Genomic DNA, 11245 nt, shown 5'->3' on the forward strand with positions numbered 1-11245 from the left:
ACATTGGTTTCTTACTTTCCCTCTCACACACTATCTCCATCTTTTCCCCTTCTCGTTATATTCCCTTTACTGATACCATTCCATTAAGGCTTATCCTTATAAGCCATCATTAATCTTCCGTTGGCCTTATTTTGATAAGGTATAGTCTATTGAGGCTTATTATTGATCAATTAAGATTGTTCTAATCTTTCCTAAGTTCTCCAATTTTACTATTTAGCCTCTTCTTTTCTGCTCGTTTTCACGCCCTGGAATGCCTCTACAACTTCCTGTTGTCCTTGCTGAGTGCTGTTGCTATCACTCGTGCAATCTCTTCATTTCAATCGTTAAAGTAATTCACTTGTTTGAGGAAAAGAGGGGGATTTGTATTTAAGCGGATCTTTCACCTAATAAAAAACTTTCAATTCACAATCCATATTTTAGAACCAGGAAGTTAATAGAAGCGATTTACGGCTGACATTCTTTTATCTAAAGCCTCGTAATATTTCTAAAAAATATTTTAAGATGGCCATTGTTATTTAAGTTAAGTGCTTCCATCTGCAAATTAAAAAAAATTAAAAAGAATGCTTAGAAGGAAGTAATCTACAGCGATTATATCGGATCTAATGAATCTTCGAAAAAACAAGGACTTAAAAATGATTTGCTCGTTATTGCAATTTCATAACAAGGATACGCAAGTAATTACAATATATTTATAAGCATTTGAAACCCGGGCAGCATTCTTGTTTTATTTTAATTTTCTAAATTTTTAAAATAATTGGTGGAATTTAGTTGTCCCCGGTATTATTACCATTCTTTATACCTACTGTTGTAAAAGAAAAATTAGAAAACAGAAAAAAATGCCCCAAATCTGATAACTCGATTTAATCCTGCTGGCTAAATTTATGAGTGTATACAGTAATGCTGGCTAAATTTATGAGTGTAACAGTAATATTATTATGTGACAAAGTTCTAATTTTGCCAATAAACTGCTTACTTTACCTTTTATCCAAAACATATATTTTATCGTTTAATTTTTTAAAAACAACATTGTGACGCATATTGTGTTTTAGATTGCTTCCAACTTTGTGTATTTTGTCAATTCTTTTTCAATTGAAATCTTGCATATTCAAATGTATCTCCAAATTGGAAAATCTTACAATGTGGCTAGAAAAAATGGTCTCTGCTCTCTTGTACAAAAAGTAAACAGAAAACAACGACAGATCTATATTTCATATTTTGATATGCTTTAATTGACTATAGACGATTTTGATCAACTTAGAGTTACATGTAAGTTGTATGACAAACGACCGGATGACTTCAGCTTTTTCATCTAAAACTTTCCTTACTTATGTAGCAATGTTCCAACATCACCTTCATATGGTTTTCAAGTCTTCCAACTGATTCGATAACAAAGAGCTAGCTCTGCAAATGATAGATTTTTAAAACCAAAGCAAGCTACTGAAAACAAGTTGATGTCCCAAGAATAAAAACACAAGAATTATACAACAACGTTAAATTTTTGCAAATTTCTTCGATCTATTTTGGAGATATATAGGTTTTATCACATGTGTATACCCATATTCAATTGATATGAATCATTGGATAATTTTTCATGGCACTCATTTCGTGCTCCTATACTACATGACGTCATATGTTTTTATAATTGAGTCTTTCACATGAAACGCTAATTATTATTTAGTTTGAATAGTGAATTTTTTAGGGTTAGTGGGGGTTAGGGTTAACGGGGGTTAGGGTTAGTGGGGGTTAGGGTATTTAACGAACAAAAGCACTATTGCAAAATTAAATTGCACCTGTATGTTCAAAAGAAAAAGAAGCTTTCAATATGACAATCGTTTATTATGTTATCAGTAGCTAGGATGAATTATCAAAGGCATCCACTTTTTTGGGGTAGGAAATGCGGTAATGACTAATTGCTTTCATATTCTTTATTATTTGTAAGTTCTGAAATAAGATAAAAGTGTAAAAGTAAATCCTTTCGAAGAACTCAAAGTGTTGGAAATACTCTACCACGTCAAATATTACCAATGCACTTATAAAGTGAAATAGAATGTTTTCACGTGACATGCCTTTATTTGATTTTTTTTCCAGACAGTAATTGCATTCATCCTAGGAAGTTGCTTATTCATTATCACTGAATGCATGTACCAATTATAGCCCATTTGCTCTTAGCAGCTCTCAAAGTAAAGGGCCAATAATGATTTAATATTTTATTTTGATGTTCCACCTTAAAATACAAAATGATAAAGATGTGATGACAACGATTTGTCATTTGGAGTACCCTTTCTGATGCATCTTTAATGTAGCAATGGTCGTACTCGTTCTGGTGGTTTGCACACAAAGTATCTTTTGGTCAGGTCCCCCGAGTTCAGATGACTGTTTCACCTCTACCTGGGGGCTTTCGTGTTGTTGACATTGTTAATGGTTTGTATTCACTCTCTCTCGCAGACTTCATCGGTCGTTTATCTCAGCATACAATAATACCCACCCTCCGAGGTATAGAAGTTATAATGGCGAGCCAAAGTACTTTTGAAATCATTTTTGAGATAATTACATTTTTTCAGATCTTGATTAGCTGAGGTGCATTAGAATTTTCAATATCCAGCATAGAACTAAGCGATGTTAATGGTATTCACGGAGTTCTAATCCCAACTTGTTTCTATGAATCACGCAAAAATACAAATAAAAGCATGCAAATTATTTACAAAATAGAATTATAGTAAAATCATATTGCGAGACAATTACAGCTTCTTTCAGTATGTGAAAGAAATTTTATTTATCTTTTTAGACTTTTTAAAAATCCAATTTTTATTTTATTTTCCACAATTTAAATTATCTGGTACTAAATTGTCTTTTATCCCAAAGTCGTATTGCAAATATTTATAAAAAAAAAAAACGTGCACGATGCCCTTCCTGTATGCTTTCAAATTTATAATCTGTAGATACTTGTAGCTGATGTAGACACTAGTTAATGCCGAAGAACAAAAATATAAGAGATACGTATTTCCCTTGATGAGATTACGTTTGTGCAATTTGCCTGTTTACATTAATACGGCGAGCGAAATGCCCAAAAGACGTGCAAAAAGCATTACTAATTTCAGAATGTTTCTAGCAGTGGGCGATGAGAGCCGATCAATATTTATTCATTGAAATAAATCTTATATAAGTTTTGTTGGTACTACTACTGTTTGTCCTTGTAGCAAAATTGCAGTGTTGGGAGAATTGTTGATAACATTGCAGACACCTAATGATCAGGTTTGATTATAAGAAATTATGGAAATTACTGTGACTTTAAAGTTCTAGACAGGTACTCAACACTCATCAACATTGATTGGAATTCAATCAATTTAACAATTATCACGACGAAAAGCAGGGCGATGGAAATTATTTTACCTTTTTTTATTCCTATCTTGTCTCTTCTCTTCTTGAGCAGTGCATATACTGAAAGATATTCTTGTTTAATCAATTTAAAGCAAAATATTGCAAGGTAATTGATAGAATCGTAGAGAGATCAGGTCCCGACGCAATTTAAATGAGACCTAGGCGGAAGTTATAAATGAATTGGAATCTCAACATTAAAGCATGGATTGGATAGCATCGGGCGGTAACTCAGCAGTTTCGAACATTGTCATCAGAATTTGTTTAGGTTGGCTTTGAAGTAAATTTTTAGCCAAGGTACTTGAGCAATTGATTAATTTCATGAATATTTTTATGTGATAATGATAAGAAAGTTTTGATAATTTGGCTTACATTTGTTACGTCCACAGAAGTAACCTACATATAGTATGTTATTATTACTTTATGAATAAATATCCCTCATCTGCATTTTAAAATTGAAAATGTAAAAGCTAATTAACATCATAAAAAGTATAAAAGATATTGTGCACAAAAGTTGAAAAAAAGGAATCTGTTCATTTGCCACTGTCAATATTCACTTGCTAACAGAATGTGTTTGGGGGATCAGACATTATCATATTTTACGTAATTGCTAATCAAAGCTTGTGAATCTGATCCCCTTCTTGTTTGTTAAATTGTTCACATTTATACCGTCATTTTAATAAATGACATTATTCATCTCTATGAAAGTGTTTTATTTGACTTATACAAAATTAGCAAAAACAAGCTGCGGTGAGCTTGCATATAAGCATAAGAATACATAAAACAACAATTATTAGAATAATAATTGTATTTATGTATTGAATGCGATAACTTAGTTGGAGGTTTCCGGTAGGATTAATTTTGGTAAAATGTGAAAATTCTTTGATCCACGCCTTGGTTGATGGATTACGTGTGATAGAAGGTGTAAGGTCACGTGGTCAGCTCAGCGAGTCATTCATTTGTATTGTGATAACCCGCATGCTGCCCAAGCTAAAATGAGGCACGTCTATTTTGAAGACCCTCCTCCATCCCTACATTCCTACCCCTAAAAATGTGTATTAATGTGTCATGTAAAATCATATATTTCATTAGTTCTGACTCAATTTGTTTATACTGTTTTATGTATTTTGTTTCACTACTATCCTTGGCCTATTTTGTTTCGATGTGCCATCTTTTTGCTAACTTTTTAATATGATGTTTTGATTCTATTTTGTGGCCTATTTTGTGTTGATGTGCCATCTTTTTGCTAACTTTTTCATATGAAGTTTTCATTGTCTTGTCTTACAGATACTTTTTTCTAGTCAGTTTTGGGGGATCAGACATTATCATATTTTACGTAATTGCTAATCAAAGCTTGTGAATCTGATCCCCTTCTTGTTTGTTAAATTGTTCACATTTATACCGTCATTTTAATAAATGACATTATTCATCTCTATGAAAGTGTTTTATTTGACTTATACAAAATTAGCAAAAACAAGCTGCGGTGAGCTTGCATATAAGCATAAGAATACATAAATGTGTTTCTACACTGAAGCACAATTCTGCAGTAAAAGTTCATATGTCTGAAACACAGTAACTGCTCCGTCTGATCTAGTGATCAGAGACGTTCATATTGGTACCTGTACAATTATGTGGTTATGATCAAGAGAAAAAAGATCAGCGTTTACCCATAAATAAAATGTCATAGAAAATGGTAAAGGAGCACATAAAACAAATAGTGAAATATCAATAAAACAGACTTAGAGAAGACAACCAATAAATAAACATTATAATTCAGTAAAAACATGGTTTATGATATGAAAGCAGAGAAATTAATTGCATGTTTATTCACTTTTTGAAAATGGGAAAAAAAGATGTTGATAGTAACCTAACAATAAAACTTTATGATAAACTTGATGACTTCAGCTCTTCAAACATCAACTTCCCTTTTGTGTAGCATTACATCACTATCGTTTACATGTGGAATTTTTTTTCGCAGTTGATTCGATACGCAGGAGGATGAAAAATTTAAAAAACGAGGCATGCTATTTGAAAATAAGTTGACAAAACAAAGATAACAACAGTCTTGTTAAAAGTCAACATTTCACAAATTCTATACCCGATTCAATGACTTTGTTAGCAAACAAAATTTATGTCAGAATAAGTCGAATGCTGACAGACATTTTCATACTCATAATAAGGCCATTATTTTCATGCTGAATTGTCTGAAGAATTTTTCGGAATAGAACTTTTATGTTGAGGAGCACACGGAGGGTGTGACCGGTCGTAAACAAGGGATTCTTACTCCTTCATGGCATCTCAACTCATCTCTGACGTTTAAGACACCCGTGTTTATACTGCTCACAATTCATGTTTTAAAGACTTTTACTGTTCACTTTTCCTTATATCATCAGTATGTTTTAGAGCAATTAGATGTATATAAAACCAAGCGATATGAATGCCCTTTTTTCATCATTAAAATGTTTTAAGAAGTTAAATAAAATGTGCATACTAAATCTTGCGAGACTTTTAATCCAAAGGAGCCAGACTAACATGGATGATATTTATGAAAGAAAATCTTCCTCGTTGAATTTTAGTTAAAACTTTTCTTGCATATTAAACGTAAGTTATACCACTCCTTTCAAATCTTATTCTGACGTGATTTGTAATATAATCAACGCCTGCATTGAAACCAGAATCGTCCACAGAGGCCCGTTTGTCATTCTACATTCCAGTCAGAGCATTAATTATTCATCGGTTATGTGAGGGACCTTGCCTGACCGTAAATACACCAAGTCTCACAAATGGGACAAATGTTGGTTTTTGACTTTAATCATTCGTTTCTTTACATATACATCTAGTCTTAATCGAATTCGAAGGTAAAATTCGGATCCAAATGATCAACTATCTTCCTTTACGGACTGGGTTATCCATCAGCGTTTTGATAAATATAAAATTAATGATAAATTATAGTATATTTCTTTAGCTGAGACATTATAAACCAAAGCCCCGTGTCTAAGGAGGTACTTGCACAAAGGCACGAAGAGCGCAATAGCCAAAAGTGCAAATGACAAGCCTTAGCCTGCAGCTACCTGGATTTTGATGTTGTCCCACCAATAATGAAAACAAATAGAAATACACTTCATACAAGCTTACCAACACACGAACAACCAATATAACCAACTATCCGGGGTTTTTTTCCCAAGAAAATACTTATAATGCTAAATTGTGCTAGAGATTTTTTGCACATTTAATTGTGTCATCTTAGTAGATGGTTCAACATAATAATCATAAGAAAAAAATATTTGCTTGACATTGCAAACATTCTGTTATAATTTGAACTGATCATCGAACATTTTTTTTGGAATTTTTAAAAGTAACCCAGGACATTAATATATCAAAGTCTAGAAGAAATGCAAGTATGGCGAAATTTTGGCGAAAACAGGAACATCTAAAATAAATCTGAACTTTAAGCCTGTCACATGTAAGCTCGAAACTCTGAAAATTGTACTTTGTATTTCATGTCGTAACGAACGAGTATTGTGGTACACAAGAGGCGTATCTAAATAAGATTAGAGCAATTTCAATCTGAGGGAATTCTTTGACATTTCTCTACTCAGATTGTGAAAAGATCTGATTGCCATTTACTTGTATTGTTTTCAATATACGCCCTAAAGCGACTACACGAAGTAGTTCCATTGAAGGGTAATAAACTAAACTAATTAATTTTATTTTGCTATAATTGTTTTTGATTCTTTGTTATCTACAAGAATAAGTTGGTCTATCACTATCAGAAATCGTTATTACGTCACATTAACAGTCTTCGTCTGTTTTGTGTCCGGAAGTGTCATATTTGACGTCACGATGTTCAACCAATCAAGCTCCCGTTAACACCTGTATGTCTTCTGAAAAATCTCTCGGTAACCTTATCATCCGAAGACTATTTCTTTGGTGCGATGGCTGCTTGCGAATCACCCTAGTCACGCGTCTTGATATATTATTTATTCCGCTGTCTAATTAATTTGCCACATTGACGTTTCATAGACAAGAAGAGCGGAAGCTTTGATATTCCAACAAAGGTTTCCTTTTTTTATAAGGAATGGTACAGAAAACACATTGTAATGTTCCAAAATGGCCTTCACTAGACTTTTATACGTTAAGAAGTATGTTTTTAAATAATAATAAAAAAACATGGAGAGATATTCAGCTTTAACTGACAATAAGTAAAAAAATGCAAAGAAATTTCATTTTTCTAACACTGCATTTTTAAAATGCAAAGAAATTTAATTTTTCTAACACTGCATTTTTACTTAAATGTTTTACTTAGCTAAAAATAAAAAAAATTGCTAATTTATACGTTTTTTTCCTCAAAATAAGTTTGATTTGACACTCGATAATTTAGTTTTTAGAAGTCTACCATGTTTGCAGCCCTGAGCTTCGTAATATGCAAAGGATATTTTATGCAAACGTTATAAAATATTTCTTTCCTCAAACTAGTCTTGCACCTTTCCTTACCAATAATCTCAGTGGGAATTCCATCAGTACATTATAAAAACAAATTGGCGTCAAGGTATATTACTTAATGAACTGTATGTTTGACATTGCACACATGCAGGCACTGCTGTATTATTGGTGTCCAGATTTGGCAGAAAAATAAACAAATCGAAAATTCCGAGTCAATTATGCTGTTTTATAGAAATGTACTGATAACAGCACCTCACTTTTAAATTTGAAAAGAGTAATCAATGAAAGTGAATTGATTGGGAATCGTTATATGCGATTAGGTATTTGTGGTATTTACGTTTCGTTAGGGTGCCCATTGTGTTTGAGAATGGGGCCCAACGAACATTTAATGGATCTTTTTATGACGTGCAATCAACGTGCGAACGATCCACGAATTTCCGGATGCAACGTCAGGGTAAAAAATAACTGCATTTATTCCATCGCGGCGACTTCCGTTTTAAACACTACACTCTTAAAATGAAATGAATGGTCCATGTGTTGTTTTGCGAAATCCATATATTGTTGATAGATAATTGCTTCATTATTTACTGTCTGAGAAAATAAAGAAATCGTTAAAATAGATCACATTTTTTATTGTTCATGTATCATTGTAAATTAGTTTTGGTCTTTAATGCACTATCCCTAGGAATACGCCAGAAATCCCATTACTCGGATATATTGGGTTTCTTTGTTTCAACGATACAAAACCATTCAAACAAATGTAACCTGCTTCTTAAAATCATGTTTCACAAAGATAAATGTAAAATGTGCAAAAAAGAGTGGTCTTGAATAACAAATGATATTTGCTGTATCTCTGTAAATGGCAATCCAGTAAATTTGTGCTTTTTGCTCACCTACATTGCGCGCGCCTCCCGTTCAGAGTCTCTTTGGGATATCGGCTGTTGAATTAATTATGATGCTGCCAAACGCCATTGTAAAGATGATTCCGTCGTTTTTCCATTTCAAAAGAAAAATATATTGAGTTATCATTAAATCGACGATCTCCGTCCGATGACGAGAGAACCCAATAGAATACGGACCGTGTTGCGCCATATTTGGTGAATTGAGTCATTATGCATTGGACTTTATATTCTTACGCAAATGAAGTCATGCTTCCTGATATTTATTTTCACAGCGAGTGTTAAATGAGAAAAGGAGATAGAAAACGTGTTAACATTCGGAATTTTAAATGTGGTCTTCAACTAAAATTTATTCTGATTTTTTCCAATAATTGTTGCAGAGTCCTCTGATATGAAATCTTCGATGAATTTTCACATTAGCAAAACATGAAGTTCGAACACGAACTTACGCAATCAAAATAGCAGGATAATTTTCTCTGATGTCCTTTTAAAAATATATATGTTTATTTGATTGTTGTGTGGAGAAATTGAATTAGACCTGGAATTAGATTTTCGTTATTGGAATAATGAATAAGTTGGATGGTCTCATAGAAGTCTTACGACTTCGAGATATAAGGTAAGTTGGAATTGTCAATTTTCAAGAATGTATTGATAAAAGACAGTGCATATTAGATAATAGGTTACTTTTTAAAGCACAATATCAAATTATATTCAATATTCTTCTATTCCATTTTATTGCTATATCAGTTTTGAAGTAAAATAATATTTACTTTGGAAAGTTTCAAAACATCTTGTATTTTGCAACACTAAATTTCCCTTCATGTTAAAGAAGAGAAATTTTATGAACAGTTTAGAATGATGCTGAATTGATTAGAGATACATAGTGATACTTGCTAATGGACCTATAAGAAAAAGTAAGCAGCTTATTCTTCGTCTTCAAGAAGGAATGGACGAGAGAATGATATAATTCCCAATCAGTCAAACTGGCTACAGGTATTTTGTAGCGTGACCGTATCATCAGCGTCCCTGAGATTTGTTTGCTAATTAGTTAGCGTAATCTCTTCTAAGCCAGGATGTTGTGCATTTCCCATTATAAGTTATCTTGATTGCAAAGAACTAGATATAATGTATCGTAAAAGCTCAGCTTGCGTATTAATTGTATTTTTCTTCATCAACATAAAAACACTGCTTGCTTATTAAGTTTTCTAGGGGGAAACACAATTTAATAGAGTGGAAATGGAATATTGTCAGGCAAGGTTTTCGTTGTCACGGCACACAAAAACATGTCAATGCAATTAGGCCAGACAAATAACCGATGTCATAAAATTCCACGAAATTCTAAACCCTCAATGTTGAGACCTATCTCGAATTACCTCGTTTTGACAATGAAGTATGATGTATAGTTTTGAAAGCAAATCTGAACGATGGCTAATGAACATTACAACACAGTAACACGAAGTTAATGAATCCGATACAGGTTCTAAGGCAAACTACAAAGATAGCAAAGGAGAGCCGGGACAAGATGAGACCCCCTTGAGACTAATCCGGTTGCCTGCATTACGCGTTGACATTTACATTTTCCTTTCATGTCGCATCGGATTTTTATAGCCATTTTTCTGTGAAATGTATTCACTTTACAAAGATTTTCCTTGCCTTCATCATAAATTGTTTATATGTTATACTATCGGTTTGATGATCAATCGGACAAAAATGCTGGTCCCACATGTTTTGCATTCAAATTAATATAAGTCAGGCTTTGTACAGTTGTATTTGAAAGAACATTGGATATATAAATATTTGACAAAGATATATCAAAATAAAAAAAGTATCATGATTTTTTTTTTGAAATTTAATTCTCTTTTAATTAAGAGCATGATAAAAAAAATTACGCAACATAACCATTTAGCTATTAAAAACATTGTAGTTAAAGCTTCAAAGAAATAATCTTTATTTTTTCTGCAACATTTTTTTTTTCAGAGTATTCAAGAAAGACCCGGAGGAAAAGTCTTTTGTAAAATATGACGAACTGGACGAAGCCTTTTCCGAGGAAGAGGATAAAAAGTCCCGTTTCCTTGGATACTGTCCATCATGCACATGCTGCAGATGCATCGCACAACGCTACCTAGTGGCCATACTCAGCTGTATGGGGTTTCTCATCTCGTTCGGGATTCGGTGTAATATGGGGGTTGCTATTGTAACCATGACCAAAAACGAAACATATGGAGACGAAAACAAAGTCCCAACAAAAATACTCGAAGACGGAGAAAACTCAACTCTAGCTAATAAAACGGTAGGAAATAAGCCAAAAAAAAAAATAAAAATACAACACAAGAATATAGTACATGTAAGAGCTTTTGGAAATAAATTCTACAGAATAAATTTATTCTCCAATTAACTAAAGGACTTTATTCCCAAGACATTTTCCCCCGACTGTTCATCAGCAAACATTAGATCAGAAATCGTAGGAGATGCATTCTCCCAATATCAACATTTATCGTAAAAATTATTTGATGATTTCAATGGCAAGT

The 11245-nt window shown here is 32.8% G+C and overlaps 1 protein-coding gene across 1 annotated transcript in view; it reads left to right on the forward strand.

Annotated features, from left to right (window-relative positions):
- The window catches only part of LOC134245113 (vesicular glutamate transporter 3-like), a gene marked incomplete at its 3' end in the record, with an annotated part of 36612 nt that extends 25605 nt beyond the window's left edge, over positions 1-11007 (forward strand). The window contains exon 2 of the mRNA XM_062727372.1: positions 10695-11007. Coding sequence (XP_062583356.1) covers positions 10695-11007 — 313 coding nt within the window. The remainder of the gene's footprint in view (positions 1-10694) is intronic.
- Between the last annotated feature and the right edge of the window lie 238 nt (positions 11008-11245).

Source organism: Saccostrea cucullata, unplaced genomic scaffold (genome assembly GCF_032062105.1).
Source record: "Saccostrea cucullata isolate Sc308-1 unplaced genomic scaffold, CSIRO_AGI_Scuc_v1 ctg53, whole genome shotgun sequence".
NCBI lineage: Eukaryota > Metazoa > Mollusca > Bivalvia > Ostreida > Ostreidae > Saccostrea > Saccostrea cuccullata.